Source organism: Nyctereutes procyonoides, unplaced genomic scaffold (genome assembly GCF_905146905.1).
Source record: "Nyctereutes procyonoides isolate TBG_1078 unplaced genomic scaffold, NYPRO_anot_genome, whole genome shotgun sequence".
In the NCBI taxonomy this organism is placed as follows: domain Eukaryota; kingdom Metazoa; phylum Chordata; class Mammalia; order Carnivora; family Canidae; genus Nyctereutes; species Nyctereutes procyonoides.
In genome coordinates this window covers 16,744-33,101 of record NW_026575018.1, presented here as the reverse complement: position 1 = coordinate 33,101, position 16,358 = coordinate 16,744, and the positions used below count along the sequence as shown (strand labels likewise).

At 54.5% G+C, this 16,358-nt stretch overlaps 1 protein-coding gene across 1 annotated transcript in view; it reads left to right on the top strand.

The window, feature by feature from the left end:
* Positions 1 to 16,358, top strand: part of LOC129521066 (leucine-rich repeats and immunoglobulin-like domains protein 1) — an 88,940-nt gene that overhangs the window by 61,532 nt on the left and 11,050 nt on the right. The window contains 3 exon segments of the mRNA XM_055342328.1: positions 4,746 to 4,819; positions 5,644 to 5,715; positions 9,716 to 9,879. Of these exon segments, the coding sequence (XP_055198303.1) occupies positions 4,746 to 4,819; positions 5,644 to 5,715; positions 9,716 to 9,879 (310 nt within the window).

The following is a 16,358-nucleotide window of genomic DNA, read 5'->3' as shown; positions in this document are numbered from 1 at the left end:
ATCGTGGGAGATTCCAAAGCCACGTACCGTTGGCGGGTTGGGGTCTCTGGGCCATACTTGTGCTGTCGCCGTGACGTCGAAGAGGAACAGCCGCTACCCTGGGCTCCTAGGACAGCCCCACGGTTGAGTCAAGGTTTCTGTACTTAAGGCCCTAGAATTTGTCACTCGTCCCGCAGGGCACGCGCACGCGTGTCGTATCTAACAGCCTCCCGAGCACGCTCTGTCGTGCGCCCACGTCGCGGCCGAGGAACGGCAGGTGAAAGGATGATGCCGCAGAGCACACGGCGGGGAGGGTCAGCGCCGGCCGGTCCAGCTCCAGAGCTCGCGCTGCCCTCCCCGTCCCGCCTGCTTTCCCTCAAGGAGCCTCCGGCAGTGGGGACGGGAGTGGCCGTGACCACGGACCAGCAAGCTGCAGGGAGGGTCTGGGCAGATGGCCCGAGGCGGTCCCCGCTGCACCGCCCCCGGCCGGCTCGGGGACGGTGAGCCTGGCGGAGTGTGCGCGTCCGACAGCGTGACCAAGGTCTGCCTTCCTTTTCCTTCCCCTACAAAAGCGCCCCCTCCTCCCCGCCTCCTGGCCCCTTGACCTAGCAAGCCTGGGAAGAGCCAGGACGGCACAGTGGCGGCGCCACGGGGGCCGAGGGGGCCGAGCAGCCATCCTGCAAGGGCCTCACTGCCCTGGACCTGCTGGCTGGGCCCTCAGTGACAGGTGTGGGAGTGGGCACGGAGGGCGGGTAGCACCCCTGGGGCCTCTGTGGGGTCTGCCCCCCCAGTGGGACCTGCAGCAGGGCTTCCCAGAGGCTCCTGCACGTGGGGGGCAGGTGGCCCCCGGGATGCTGGGGCTGCTGGATCTGTGGAGTGCGGCCTGCGCCTGGAGCCTGGCGTTGCCTCTCCCCGTCACTGCTACGTGTCCCCGGGCCTTGTCATTCTTCACCCGCTGGACCAGGCCCAGCAGTTCCACCCCAAGCCCTAGCCCGTGTGCCTCACGTTGGACACAGGCTCCCCGAGGCCAGCGCCTTCCACGCTGACCTGGTCCCGAGAGTCCGGGGCCCTCGGTGAAACACGCCGTCTGCAGCCTCCTCCCTCCCAGCCCCACTCATCAGAGTCCTGGGGCCGCAGGTTCTGTTCATGGTTCAGAATAAAGGCAGGAAGCACACAGTGCGGGGAAACGGGGACAGGAACGGCTTAATGTGATCAAACAGATGCACTTACTGACGTGGGATGGTCTCGTGGTTATGTCGCAAAAGGAAAAAAAAATCCTCCTCCTCTTGGATGGAGAAACCAAAGGGCATGATGCCTGTGACCTGCACTCCTGTTCCGCCAGCCGGGCCGGGCGGGGGACGCTGCAGGGCTGAGAGAAGACGGGCCCACTGGGCGGTGGGTGCAGCTGGTAACGGGCACGGGTGGCGCTTGTGGCGCCCCAAGGGCCTGTGGCGGGGTGTGGGATCTTGTGCGTTGAAGGGGGAAAGGAGGAGACCATGTGCTTTCCCTTGACGCTGGGGCCCAGCTCTGGTGAAAAGCCACTCCCTGGGGTGTGAGGAGGGGCCGAGGAAACCCTTAATGGGCGAGGGAAGGAAGGGGCCGGGGCCGGACTCTGCGCCCTTTGGTCCCCCTCAAGCCCCACCTGGAAGCTCCGGGCCGTGACCCCGCGCTGCGCCGTGTGAGCGGCCTGGTGGTGGGGCGTGGGGGGCGGGAGTGTGAGCCCAGACGGGCTGCCTCGGGGGGTAGGGCTGTCACGCCACGGATTCCCTGACCCTGCGGGGCTGCGGTCGGCGCCGGGTCCCTCCGACGGGGCGCGGGCTCACCCTGAAGCACGTGCAGGAAGGTGTTTGGGGATTGAGGATGGGGCCCGAGATGTTCCCGCCTTCACTCGGTTATTCAAGGTCCTGGGCTCCTTCCTGCCGCGCAGCTCAGGCCCCAATTCAAGTCCTTCCCAAGGAAGGAGCAAGGGAGCAGCACCCGTCCTCTGTGCGGGTGTGCTGGACGCGGCCCTGCCCTGCCTGTTTGCACCCGCGGCCTACAGCTGGACTGGATGGTTCTCCGGGCTGAGCTTCCTGGCAGGCCGGGACGGTTACCAGCTCGAGCGAGCTTGCCCAGCCGACCTGGGATGACGTCGCTCCCCTGTCACCTCGCCGCCACGGCCCCACTCGTAACGCCGGGGGAACGCTTCCCGGGGTCTGCGCAGGCTCCTGGTACGGGAGCGGGAAGGAGGAGCACAAGGAGGAGCAGAGGGGAGTGGTCAGTCGCTTGTGTACGGGAGGGGCAGGCCAGGGGCTGCCCCGTGGTTCCAGCTCTGTCCATGGCACTCCCCGGGGTGGGGCAGGGAGTGTGCAAAGGGGAGCGGCGGGAGCAACGAGGAAGTGGATCTGGCCACGAGGCCTCCTGATGCCAGTGAGGCAGGGCAGGCCTGGGAGGTGCTGCCCTCCTGTCTTCACGGAGGATGGCAGGGCCTGCAGGGGGCTATGCAGTGTCACAGGCAGAGGAGGGGTAGGGGAGTGGGGCCACCCGGGCACGGCTCCTGGGGTCAGTACAGGCACCGCCTTAGCACCCGCCCGGCATCCGTAGGGCTGTTAGCAAGACCTGAACGGCCTTTGGGAGCAGAGGTGCGGAAGAGGGTGGGTGGCTGACTTGCGGGGCCTCTCTCTGGGGGCCCCAGATCAGGTGCAGGCAAGGTTCAGCCGCCCACGGTCGTGAGGACGGAACGAGCCCCCCGCAGCCCACGGACCCGGCCTTCCTTTCTCGCCGCGGCCCCTCTCTTGGCTGGAGCCGGCCCAGCCTGCCTGCTTGGGCGCGACCCCAGGTGCCCGCCTGGAGGACGGAATCCAGGTGGATTCTCGCCCAGCAGCAGGACGATCACCCCCCGCATAACTGAGCATTTGTTTTATCGCTATTGTCACCCTTAGAAATCACAGGCGTCTGCCGTCCTGTACAGGAGGTCAACGTGGCCGGGGCGCCGCGGAGAAGATGAAGCGCAGCGTTTTCCTGGATCTGGTGTCCGGGGGATTTCCCTAAACATTAAGAGGTTTTCCTAGGGCCTGGAGCACAGGGACCGGCCCGGGGCATCGAGGAAGGGAGACGTCGGAAGGGCCTGGCGGGCGCTGGGGTTTGGTGCTGGGCTAGCGTCGGGGTTCGGATCCTCCGCCCGGGGCCGCCGGACGTCTGCGCGCTCGCTCGCTCGCTCGCTCGGGTCATTTGTGCCAGAACAAAAGCCTCGGCTGGAGAGAGCGCGGGAGACTCTTAGGAGGAGGCCGCTGTCACGTGCACACGGGCCGTGTCCGAGAGCCAGGGAAGTCACGGGGGTCCCAGACGCGGACACGCAGGGCTGAGCTCACAGCCGCCAGGGGGAGGCCCCGAGGGGACGAGCCTTCTCTAGTGAACTGGGGGGACCCGGCCACCCCCGTGCAACTGCCCCCGGAGCAGGGCGGGGGACGCCCCTCCTGTGGCTTGTGGTGCCAGCCGGGCCTGTCCACACGCAGCCCCGTCATCCCAGGGTCCCCCCGCACTGGCCTGGGGGACCCCAGGAGCCCCGAGCTGCCGGCCGCAGCTCAGGGCCCGTGTGGCAGCTCCGCCCGCCGCCCTGGAAGGTAGCCCTGGGCTCGGCGGAGATCTCCGGTGGCCGGTGGGCTCCCAGGCGGCACCTGGGCTCCTCGAGGGCCGCCTGCCACCCCCCCCCGGAGCTGGGACTCGGGCTCCGCAGCGGCCCCGTTCCGGGGAGGCCTCCAGGTGATGGCACTGGGCGTCCGGCTGCGGCGCCCGCGCACCTGCGGGCATGGCGTTGGGGTGCGCCTGCAGGAGCTGGAGGCAACGCCCGCCGGGCTGTCACCAGAGTGTGTGCCGGTGAGGACCGTGCCCCTCACCCCCCTAACAGGCTTCCCTCCGGAGACCACGTAGCCCAGCAGCGGGAACAGCGTTCCTGGGCTCCTGGGCTCCAGGTGTGTCGCAAGGGGCCAGGTTTGGGTTTCGGGGAAAACTCTGGGTAGTTCCCGTGCACGTTGTGCTTGGAACTGCCTGGAAGTGGGGGCCCCTCCTCACGGGTGCGCAGTCCGGGGGTGCGGGTATCTGATAACCTTGGAGGCTGACCTTTGACGGCCTGTCTGGGATTTCACGAGCCTCGGGCATCATTTGAAATCTGCGCTCAACAGCAGCAGCAGCGCATCTGGGCTCCTGCCACCGAAAGGCTCCTGCAGGCCCGCCCTGCACCCCCAGGGGCCTGCCCACAGGCAGAGGCGCAGCTCACTGTGGCCACATCCTGGCTGCCAGGGCGCGTCTCAGGGGCAAAGGGCATTTTCCTGCCCTCTTTGTGCCTCCTCTGGGAACCCTTAACCCCCAGTTTTCAGCATGGGTGGTGGGTCACCCTGCCTTTGCATTCCCTTCCACGACTCCGCTGCTGTCCCCTGGAACGGCAGTCAGTCCCCTCTTTCCCCTGCAGCCCGTGGGTGGTCCACAGAGGCAGCCCAGGCTGGTTGAGGGGGTTTCCACCGAACACCGCAAGGAGCCTTTGCAGGTGCGGCGGCGTGTGCACTTGCGACCTGTCGCCGCTGCTAAATTCGAATAACGATAAAAGTGTTTTATTTCAGAACCGGGGAAGGCCTGCACACTTCAGACCCGTAATCCGAGTGCAGGTCGGATTCCCACCTGCCCCCCACAGGACGCTCCTATCAGATGGCAGTGCCCTAATTGTGTGTTCTCCTTCTCCCATTCCTCCCTTGTCTGCCCCCCTCCGTTTTCGTTTTTTGGGCTTTCCCTGTCTCTGGATGTTTGGGAACAAGACCAGGTCCGTGGCCAAGAGAGCCTTCTCGGGGCTGGACGGCCTGGGGCACCTGTGAGGACCTCGCCGGGCCTTCCCGGACCCACAGGCCTGCCAAATGCGGCTGCCGGGGACGTCCGCTAGCGATTTAATCACATCTTGGTGAACTGAGGAACAGCCTATTTGGAAACGGCAGCTGCTTCCTTCTCATTATACGTCGGCTTCAACTTTGGCCTTTATTTTGCCCATCCCAGGGACAGTTCCAGAACAGACGGCCGGGCGGTGAGCTCCTAATTAACGTGGCTGCCGTTTGGATAAATGCCTCCTCCTCCCCGCTCCTGCCCTGCCCCACCATGGCCCTGGCTCCTCCACAGACCCCAGGCTGCTCACCTCGCTCGGGGCCGGCGACCTGGCCCGGCCCAGCTGACCGCCCTGCTGCAGCAGCTTCCCCGGCCGAGCGCTCAGGGGGCTTGGCCAGGAGGGTTTCTCCTGCTGTGGCTGCCTGCGGGCGCCCGGGAGGAGGAGGATGGAGCCAGCTCGCGGATGGCAGATGCTGTCACCATCGAGGGCAGATGCCCCTAGCACCTGATTCTTCGTCTGTTTTGTGTGGGAGTCCGCTTCCACCCGAATCCTGCTCGGAAAGGTCTTGCCTGCCGACTTGCAGAGCGGGTCTCAAGCCAGCCTCGACGCGGCCCCCAGGCTGGCGTGCCTCCGAGGTTGTCCTCCGTGCTTGTCCCAGCCACGTAGGGTGGGCTTGGGACGTGGGGTCTGGCTCGGATCTCTGGCTCACAGGTGCACCGGGACTACCCTGAGCGTTCCCGAGCCCCTCAGCGCCACGCATGGCTGACCTGGAGGGTGCCCAGGCTTTGTCTGCGTGAGTAAAGCCTGTTCTTCTGCAGGAACCTTGGAGAGAAAGCGATCAGCCCCGTGCAGTCCGATGCCTTTGTGAAGACGGAGGATGTCCAGGAGCCGTAAGCACCTGGGACTCCATGGCCCCGGCCAGCCTGCGCGGAGAACTCAGAGCTAGAGTTGCCTTTATTCCGTGATGCCTCCGTTCAGATGCCCAGTGGGGCCGTCTGTATTCGTGGGTGGGTCGTCCTGAGAAAAAGCGCCCCATGGAGGCCTGTCCTGGGTTAGGGTCAGCACAGCCTTTCCTACAGGGTCCCATAGTATTTCCAGCTCTGTGGGCCCCAGGGCTCCGGTCGTGGCAACCGCACTGTTGTCGCGGAGAGTCGCCGTAAGCAACACACGAGCGGGTGGACGTGGCCGTGTGCCAGTAAATTCTTATTCACGAGAACCGGGCCTGCAGGCCGTAGGTTGCCGACCATGGCTCTAGGTGACGTGAAACGGATCCTCTTCTGGAAAACGTACACTCGTCCCTGTAACGACGTCGAGGGCCAATTTCCCTCCTTTAGATTTGCGCAAAATGCAGCAGCTGCATCGAGAAGGGCTTCTAGAGGGAGTGTGCTGGCCGACGAGCGCGGCGGAGAACGCGTGGGACGGTCCCAGGGAGCTGCCTTGGGAGGTGCTGCTGCCGCCGTAGACGTTCGCCGCGGGCTCTGGGGTAACGAGGGTCCGAAGAGCTTGCCTGCGCCCTGGGCTCTGGCCAAGGAGCTCGTCTGGGTATTCGGGGGGCAGCACCCGAGCTCCCTTTCTTCTTCCTGTGCGTTAATGTGGTTCTGCAACCAACAAAGTGTAGCTGTAGCATCAGGCTCCGAAAGTTTGGGCTTTTGGCTCTTAGGAGAGTTGACAGAAGTGCGGATGCCGGGGGACGGCTGTCGTTGGGTCCTGACCTCCTCCTCATTCCTGAGCCGCTCCGGGTGGGCCCCAGGGAGAAACGGGGAAGCAGGAAGGCGGAGTTCCCCTGCGTTAGGATGAAAGCAGGCCCTGGGCGACATCCCTCCAGGTAAGTGAGGGGACGGGACGCCCTTTGGCACCTGCTTTATGGCATTTATGTAGCTGTTGGGCAGCTGCTCCTTCTCAGAAGGGTCAGGATCTTAGGTGGTGAGTGTTCACGTGTACTTCTTTCCACTTTTCTTTGCAATTCTCCAAATATGGTAACATGGGAAGTAATCTCATTAGATGGGGAGAGGATGTTCTGAGAGAAAAAGGGAAGGACACGGACATGTTCCTTCTGGCCTCCCTGAAAATTGACGTTTCCTGAGATACTTTTCTAGTTGGGAAGAACTGGCCCCTTCCAGGTGCTTAGGACCACCCCCCCCCGCCCCCAAATATGCTCCAGTGTGGTTCTGGAGGCTCAGCCTCAGCCCCTGCCTGGGGTTCCCGCTGCTCGCTGCATGTGCCCTGCTGCGGCTGGCCCTGGGCCCGGTCCTCTGATGGGAGAAACGCTGAATTCCACTTGGTCATTTCCTTCCGCCATCTGATCAAGGCAGGTTGTGCTGTGCACTTAGTCATGCTCGGGGTAAATATCCACAAGCGATGATCAGAAACACACTTTGGGCTGGAATCGCGAAGAGGCCCCGTAAAAGCCGGCAGCGTGATGGGACGTGATGGGAGGCGGGAGTTGCGGAAAGCTGTGCCCGTTGGCCGCAGACGAGGGAGGAGAAGTGGGAATCTGCAAAGCCTTGGGGTTGCGGGAAGTTCCCAGCCCCGCCTTCCAACCTCACCTTTGTCTTTAAAGCAGTGGGGGGGGGTCCCTGGGTGGGTCAGCGGTTTGGCACCTGCCTGCAGCCCGGGGTGTGATCCTGGAGACCCGGGATCGAGTCCCACGTCGGGCTCCCTGCATGGAGCCTGCTTCTCCCTCTGCCTGTGTCTCTGCCTCTCTGTGTGTGTGCGTGTGTGTGTAGGGCAGGTCTGCGGGTCCTTACTGTGTGGCTGCACTTGTTCTTCATCTGTCTTGTTAGTCCTTTTCCTTTTTTCAAGAGAGACAACCAGCACGCCTGCTTATGAGCGCTGGGGGGAAGGCAGAGGAAAGAGCGAGAATCTCCAGCAGGATCCACACCCAGCACAGGCCCCGACACCAGGCCCTGTCCCGTGACCCTGAGATCACGACCGAGCTGAAGTCAGAAGTCAGACGCGTGAGTTAACACCCGAGCCACCCAGAAGCCCCCGTTTGTGGGTCCCGCCTTGCTCTTTAGGAAAGTTTTCTCTGCGCCCCGACCCCCCACTCTCCTCTGAGGCCTCGTGTCCTCGGCGTGAGGCAGGCTTCCCTGTGCAGAAGGCAGGAGAGCTGGAGCCAGCCAGGCCGGCACCACGCGGCGTGGGCTGCAAGGTTCCCACACGCGTTTCTGATCAGCGGTAGATGCCAGGTTTGCTTTCCTGGCTGCGTTCCTGGGGCGCAGATGCAACAGGTCCCTGCGCCCCGCACGAGGGCCTCGGCGCTCACAGCCACAGCCCAGTGGCTTCCTCCAGACTTGACTCGGGCCTCCCTGCTGGTGACACTAAGGGGGCAGTCGTGCCCCCCCCCCACCCGTGGCTGTGTGACGGGGGCCTGTGCCGGCGCTGCTGACAGCGGGAGCGCCGCTCTCTCGGTGGCGTGGACGTGGGGTCTCCCCCCAGCCCCCCTGCGGCAGGCGCCCGCGTGGGGAGCCGGGCCTGTGGCTACCCCAGGGCTGGCTGCGGGAGCCCTCCCGGCCCCGCACGGCCCCGCACCAGTCCACCGAGGAGCAGCCCTCGGGCGACACCTCCGACAGGGCTACCGGCCCCGCAAGGGCAAGTGTAGAAGTCGCTGAAAAGAAAAAGCTGATGCTGCCGTAGAGGTCCGCTGTGGCCAAGCGTCCCAGTTAGGGTGGCTCTGAGGTCAAGCACCTTCCAAAAGTACTTTAGTATCAGGTGGCTCGCCTGGGAGCCCAGGAAGGGGCCGGAAGAGGAGGTGTCCCTGACCTGCGCTCGCAGCGTCCGTCCGTCCGGGCTTGCGCTGCCGTCCCCCTTGTCCCCTACTAGTTGACACTTCTCCGCTCGCTCGTGGGAAAGCCGGAGAGGGGAGGACAGAAAGCCGGGCCTTTGGGGGCCTGCTGACACGTGAGGACCGTGGAGGAGAGGAGCTTCCTGCGATGCTGTGGACCTGCTCGGGACAGGCGTGCGCCCCGTCTGTGGCCGTGCAGGCGGCTGCTCCTTGCAGGGGCGCCCGGGTGCCCTCCGCTCCGGCTCCGGCTCCGGCCTGGAGCCTTCCGAGAACAGGCGGCCACACTCTTCGGGTGACTTGTCCTCTTGGGACTCCTCGGGAGGGACTGTCCGCCGAGATGCCGATTCCGGTTTCTGTTTAAAAAGCTTGTCCTCGGTTGCTGAGGAATGAAAAAGAAAATATTCTCCGTTTCGGCTGGAGCGTCCCAAAACCAAAGTGGTGCACTCTCCGGCTCCCTGGGCAGCGGCAAGCGACCAGGCAGCACCGTCGGGGCGCGGGCCCACTGCTGCGGCCTCCCGAACCCCGGCGAGGCTTGCGTTTTGGAAGTAAGGAAACCTTCATCTTTGCCAAATAAAAACCCAACAGCAATATAGAAAAAGAGCCCTCCTCGGAACTTGTTTCAGAATTTAGGTCACAGTTTCAGATGGGGTTTGGAAGCCCCAGTAGCCGATCAGGAGTGGGGGGGCGGGGAGTAGAGAGGGGACAGCTCCTCACCCCGTCAGATGGGCAGTGGCTGCACGAGGCGAGCTGGTGCCCCCCACCCCCCCAGGGCAGATTAGAGCAGGGAGTGCCTGGCATTGAAGATGTGTGAACTCCGGGGGTGGGGTACGCCATGGGGCATTAAGGCCGTGGTGTCCGCGTCACCTGGGAGCTTGGTAGAAAGGCCAGGTCTTGGGTTCCCTCTCTAACGTCCGAGCCAGAGATGCACATCATGAAAATCCTCAAGTAGATGGTATGTCCTGCCCTAGGTCACTGGAGAGGAACTTGGGAGAAAAATCTCCCTTTCTGGATTGCTGGTGTTAACAACAGACGGTCGTCAGAGGGGACTGAGGGAATATCCCTTTCCTGAGGTCCCACCTCAGATGTCCCTTTTGTTTTGCTTTCAGCCGTATTAGCAGTGACAGCTTCCTGTGTGACTGCCAGCTGAAGTGGCTGCCGCCGTGGTTACTGAGCAGGACGCTGCAGGCCTTCGTGACGGCCACCTGCGCGCACCCAGAGTCGCTGAAGGGCCAGAGCATCTTCTCCGTGTCGCCGGAGAGTTTTGTGTGTGGTAAGATTGTCTTCGTGATTTTTTTTTTTTCATGAAGGGCAGTGAGGCCAGGAAGAACCTCTCATTATGGGAGTGACTGCTGTGATCAGAGTAAACCCCAATTCCTGGTTACCAGTCAGCTCCTGGATGCGATTTATTTCCCACTGAAACCACACATAGTATTTACTGTAGAGACGCCTCATTATGTGGTTCGTGGAGTCTGTGCATTTAATCAGAAGGGAGCCTGTGTTGGTTCAGTTACAAATCAGAATAATCAGTTACTGGAAGAAAGTTGTGTTGTCTCAAGACGGCTCTAGAGCCCAGGTTGAGCTGTGAATTTACTCAGTGTATGAGGCTGGGGTTTTAATGTGTGTTTCTTTCCAGCCCCAAGAATGAAAGGTGTTAAACACAGGAAGAACAAGTCTCAGGAGAACAGTTACTGTAGTAAAAATAATTCCTTGTTGTTGACTTGCACTCTTGCTGTTTCTCCAAACCACTGAAATCTGCACTTGTAGCTTTACGCTCTTTTTCCCTTCTGACCGTTGGAGCATGGGTCTTTCCATCTTTGTGACCAGGGGTGATGGGAATCCCAGGTTTGGTTGCAAAGAACACAGAAGATGCCGACCGGCTGGAGACTCTGTGCACGCGCACACACACCACACTCCAACCGAAATGCACTGCCTCTTGATCGATGAGACGTGGTCAGAGAATGAGATGAATTCCAAGTGGTTCCTGGTTTCTAAGCAGGAGTGAGGGTGAAATCAGAAGGTGATCCCCACTAAGCAGGTGGGATCAGAACTCCTGTGCAGGCGTGAGTCCACCTGACTTTTGTCCCCTGCCCAGTCGGTATGGGGTGTGCCTTGGGTGTGATGATCCTCACCAGGAGCTTCCCAGCAGGGTGGGGACCCCTGCAGTCCCCTTCTCCATCCTGCTTCTGGGGCAGAGCGTTAGTCGATGCGCCTGCTGAAGTCTGAGTACAGCTGCCCCCTCTTTACACCTCCGTCCACCACCATTTCTATACATAGGCTTGCCCTCCTGTGTGCTAATCCAGTCCAGCAAGAAGCCTTAAGAACACCCAGTGAGGTACAGCCCTCCAAAATGAACTTTCTGTACTGATCAGTCTGTTGGGACCTCTGTGCAGAATGTAAAATTGCATCTAGCTCCCGTTCCCTAGGACAAAATGATTGTGCAATCCACTGTTCACCGGGAGCTGGGCCTTGTCCATCAAACCGTTAATCAACCTTCCTGCAGTGGAGCTTTCTGTGCCTTCCTCCCTTTTCCTGTCACAGGGCATCATCTGCCCCTTTGGATAAGCCAGGGTGGGACTTGGCCCTGCCTTGCCCTGCCTCTGGCCTGTGGCCCTGGCATGTTCCGGGATCCAGCAGCCCTCTGCTCCCTAGCCCCGCCTCCACATCGTAGCTCAGGCTCACCACCAAAACAGTCACCGGCTCTAAATGGGAATCGTGAAAAACACCTGGCAAGAGATCAGAGTTTTAAGCTGTGTGGGAGTCTTCCCCCTCCTTTTTTATAAAATGGAAAAATTACCACTTCACACTCATGCGCACTGCTAGCATCAAAAAGTCAGATAACAAGTATTGGTGAGGATGGTGGGAAATTGAACCCTCTTGCACTGCGGGTGGGAATGCAGAATGGTGCAGCCCCCTTGGAACACAGCTTGGAAGTTTCTCAATTAAACTTAATTGGGATAACCTGCTCCTAGCTGTGTACCCAAGAGAAACAAAAATATGTCTGCATAAAACTTGGACACAAATGCTCATGGCAGCATTGTTCAGAATAGCTGAAGAGTGGAAATAATCCAAATGCTCATCACTTGAGTAAATAAAATACGGTATAGCCACGTCCTGGAGTATTATTCGGCCATAAAAAGGAATCGTTCATACATAGATGAACCTTGAAATATGTAAAGTGAAAGAAGCCACCACAAAAGACCATACCCTCTATGATTCCTTCCATATGGCAAGTCCAGAAGGAGTGAATGCAATGTCTAGAATAGGTCCCCATTTAGGGACCGCTGCAGGGGCGGGTGGTAGGTAGGTTGGTGATTACTGGTGGTTTAGGGTGGAGGGAGAAGGGATGATAATTAAAAGGTAGGGAGTCTTTTTTGGAGGGCATGAAAACGTTTGGATATTTACTGTGATGATGTATCATGAACATACATAACAATCACCTGTGTTAAATGTGCTGATTAATAGTCTTCAGAATTTTGAAAAGCTGTATACTCCTCACTACTAATTTTAGAACATTTCCATCACCAATAAAAGAAACTCCAGGTTCACAGGCGTCACACCCTACTCTCCTGTGTCCAGGTCCTGGCAGCCACTACTCTACATTGTATCTCTAGGATTTCTCTGTTCTGGATGTTTCATATAAATGGAATCCTACAATATATGGTCTTTTATGATGAGCTTTTTAAATTTAGCATAAGTTTTTAGTATGTATTAGTTCTTTTTATTTTGGGGAAGAGAGAGAGTGTGAGTAAGCCATGAGTTGGTGTTGGGGAGGGTCAGAGGGAGAGGGAGAGAGGATCTTAAGCAGGCACCACACCCAGCACAGAGCCTGACTCAGGGGTTGATCTCATGACCCTGAGATCATGGCGTGAGCAGAAATCATCGAATGCTTGACCAGGGAGCCACCCAGGTGCCCCCTTACTTCATTTTTCTTCATTATTTTTTTTTAATGGCTGAATATTACATTGTATAGATAAACATTTATTTAGCCATTCGTCAGATGATGGACATTTAGGTTGTTTCTAATTCTTGGTTGTTATAAATAATGTTGTGAACATTCATTCACATGTAAATTTTTACGTGAATTCTCTTGAGTGCACACCTGGGAACAGAATTGTGGGTCATAGAGAGAACTCTGTTAACTTCTTGAGCAGCACCATTTCATATTCCCACTAACAAGGAGTGAATGGTATCCTGCAAGTGTGTTGAAATCATTTCTTAATTTTGATAGGTTTTTACTGAATTGCTGAAGATTCTCTTTGTATTTTATTGTTATGTCCTTTGCAAAAGACAGTTTTACTTCTTCCCTTCCAATTTCGATAGCTTTTTTCTGGTGTGGTTGCGCTAGGGTGCAGTGCTGAGTAGAGGTGGTGAGGGCAGACGCTCTCGTCTCTTCTGATGGGGGGGAAGCATACAGTCTTTGACCATTAGATAGGATGGTGTGCACTTTTCATAGATGACCTTTATCTGGTTAAGGAATGCCCTTCTATTTTTAATTTGTTGAGTATTTTCATCATGAAAGGGTGTTAACTTTGTCAAATGTTTTTTGCTGCATCTGTTAAGTGATCACGTGGGATTTTTTTTTCTCCTTTTCCATAAAGGTCTCTAATTTTGTTTTTATCTAATTTTGTTATCTGAGAATACTTGGCTTATACAGTAGAGTCAGGGACTGTTCACTCCTCACCTATCTTTTTGGAAGAATATGTGAAAGATTAGTGGTAATTATTCTTTAATTTTGGATAAAATTTATCAGTGTAGTCATTTGGATCTGGCCTCTTATGTGAAGTTTTAAAATTTGTTTCTCTATTTGGATTTTTTCTTGAGTCAGTTGATAGTTTGTCTTTTTCAGAAGTTGTACATATATGAGGTTATCTCATTTGTTAGCATGCAGATGGTTCATAGTGTTCTCATTCATTGCTGTAAGGTTCGTCGTCATGTACCCTCTTTATTTTCCTAATTTTAGTGTTTGAAATTTTCTCCCCATCACCCCAAACTCTGCGAGTCTAGAGTCTTCAATTTTGTATTTTCAAAGAAGTAACACTTGTTTTCGTTGATTTTTTTTTCCTCCATCTTTGTCGTTTATTTCTGCTCTAATTATTATTTCCTCTTGCTTGGTTTGGATATAGCTTGTTTTTCTGAGTTCTTAAAGAGGAAGATGAGGTCATTAATTTGAGAACTTTCTTAATGTAGACATCTACAGCTCTAAATCTAGAAGCATGGTTTTAGGCTTGAGCTTTTAAGTTTTGGTACTTGTGTTTTCATTTTCATTCATCTCAAAATATTTTCTAATTTGTCTTATGATTTCTTCTTCAACTTACAAAAGTGGAGTGTAGTTTCCACAAATTAGACTCCCAGTATTCCTTCTGATACTGATTCCTGACTTCATTTCACTGTCATTAAAGACACTTTGTAGCATTTCTGTCTTTTTAAAAATTTATCGAGATTGGTTTTTTTTTAGCATAACATATGGTCTGTTGGAGAATGTTCCACGTGCACTTGAAAATGTTTATTCTACTGTGGTAGGGTGGAATGTTCTGTAGATATCTGATAGGTCTATTTGGCTAATGGTGTCATTTAAGTTTTCTGTTGCCTTGTTGATCCGCCTAATGGTTCTATCCCTCATTGAACATGGAGTATTGAATTGTACAAACTGTTGTTGCATTGTCTGTTTCTTCGGTTTTCTGTTTCTGCTTCTTGTTTTGTGGAGCTCTGTTAGACGCACATGTGTTTGATGTTTAGTCTTTAGAGATGATCGTTTTACATTATAAGAAGTTACTCTTTCTCCTTAGTTAACCCTTTCTGTCTTAAAGTCTATATTATCTGATAATTAGATACCAAAGCTCTCTTTTGGCAGCTGTTCCTATTTGTGACTTTGAATATAAAGTGTATCTCTTAAAAAAAAAAAAAAACATGTAGCTGGGTCATGGATTTTTATCCCATTTTGGTAATCTTGCATTTTGACCAGAAGGTTTAATTGATTTGTTTAATGTAATCACTGATAGGATAGAATTTACTGCTTGCTGTTTGTTTCCTGTGTATTTTAGGTTTTTAGTTCCTATGTGTCTTCATTACTGACTGGTTTCGTATTAGGTATCTTTTGATGTACCATTTTCATTCCCTTCTTGTTTATTTTACTATTTTTTTAGTTACTTTCTTAATGATTGCTGTGGGGATTATAATTAACATCTTAAAACAATCTAGTTCAGATTAAAATGAAATTAATCTCAGTGATTACAAAATTTTGCTCCTACTAAGCTCCATTTGTGGAGCTGCTCCTTTGTGGTACTGGTGTCATGTAAATTACATCTTTATTCATCACAAGCCTATCAACGCGGTTTTGTGATTGTTGCTCTATGTAGTTGCCTTTTAAATCAGATAGAAGAGTGTTTCAAAAATATTCTGTACTTGTATACTTACATATGTAGTTATTTTAATGGTGCTTTTTATTTCTTTGTGTGAATTTGAGTTACTACTGTGACCTTTCATTTCAGCCTGAAGGATTCTCTTTAATATTTCTTGTAGGGCAGGTGTGGTAGCAGTGCATGTCAGGTTTTTTGCTTTTAAATCTGAGAGTGATTTAATTTCTCCTTCACTTTTGAAGGACAGTTTTGCTAGATATAGAATTCGTAGCTGACAGTCTCTTTCAATACTTTGACCATGTTTTCCTACTCACCTCCATGGTTTCTGATGAGAAATCAGCTGCTAATGTCACTGAGGATCCCTTGTATGTGATGGGTCACAGCTCTCCTGTTGCTTCCAAGATTGTCTTTGACTTCTGACAGTTTGCTATTAAATTTCTGGGTGGAGACCTATGAGTTTTAATTTTTGGGTTCATTGAGCTGCTTGGATGGTTGTAAATGCCTATTTTTCATCAAATTTGAGAGGTTTGGGGCTATTATTTCTACAAATACTCTGTTTCTTTTATCTCCTTCTTGGGCTCCCATTATTTGTATGTTTTGTACTTGATGCTATCCCACAGGTCTTTCTGACTATTCCTTATCCTTCATTGCTTTTTGTTTCTTAGATTGGATAGTCTCAACTTCACTAACTCTCTACCTGCTCAGTTGGGCTTTTGAGCCCCTCTGGTGGATTTTTCATTTCAGTTATTATACTTTCAAACTCCCAAATTTATATTTGGTTTACTTCTACAATTTCTAGTTATTTTTTTAAAATATTTTATTTATTTATTCATGACAGACACAGAGAGAAGGCAGACACACAGGCAGAGGGAGAAACAGGCTCCTCACAGCCCAGTGTGGGACTCGATCCCAGAATTCCAGGATCACGCGGAGACAAAGGCAGACTCTCAACAGCTGAGCTACCCAGGCGCCCTAATTTCTAGTTCTTTATTGGTGTTTGGTGTGAAAGTATTCAGATACTTCTCCTTTAATTTTCTTAGACGTGATTTCCTTTAGTTCTTTGAACATACTTATAAAGCCAATTTAAGGTTTTTATTAAGTCCATGATCTGGGCTTCCCCAAGAACAATTTCCATGGATTGCTTTTTCTTCGTTTCTTTGCATGTTTTGTAGTTTTTTTTTTTGTTGGAAACTGAGCCTTTAAAATAATATGGCAACTCCAGAGATCAGATTCTCCTCTGTCTTCCCCCTGGTTTGCTGTTGTTCTGTTTATCATTACAATTTGTTTGGACAAATTGTTTGTTTGGACAAATATTGTAGTCTGTTATGTGCAGCCACTACAGTCCCTCCCTGGTTAGCTAATGACTGGACAGAAAATCCTTAAATCACTTCGG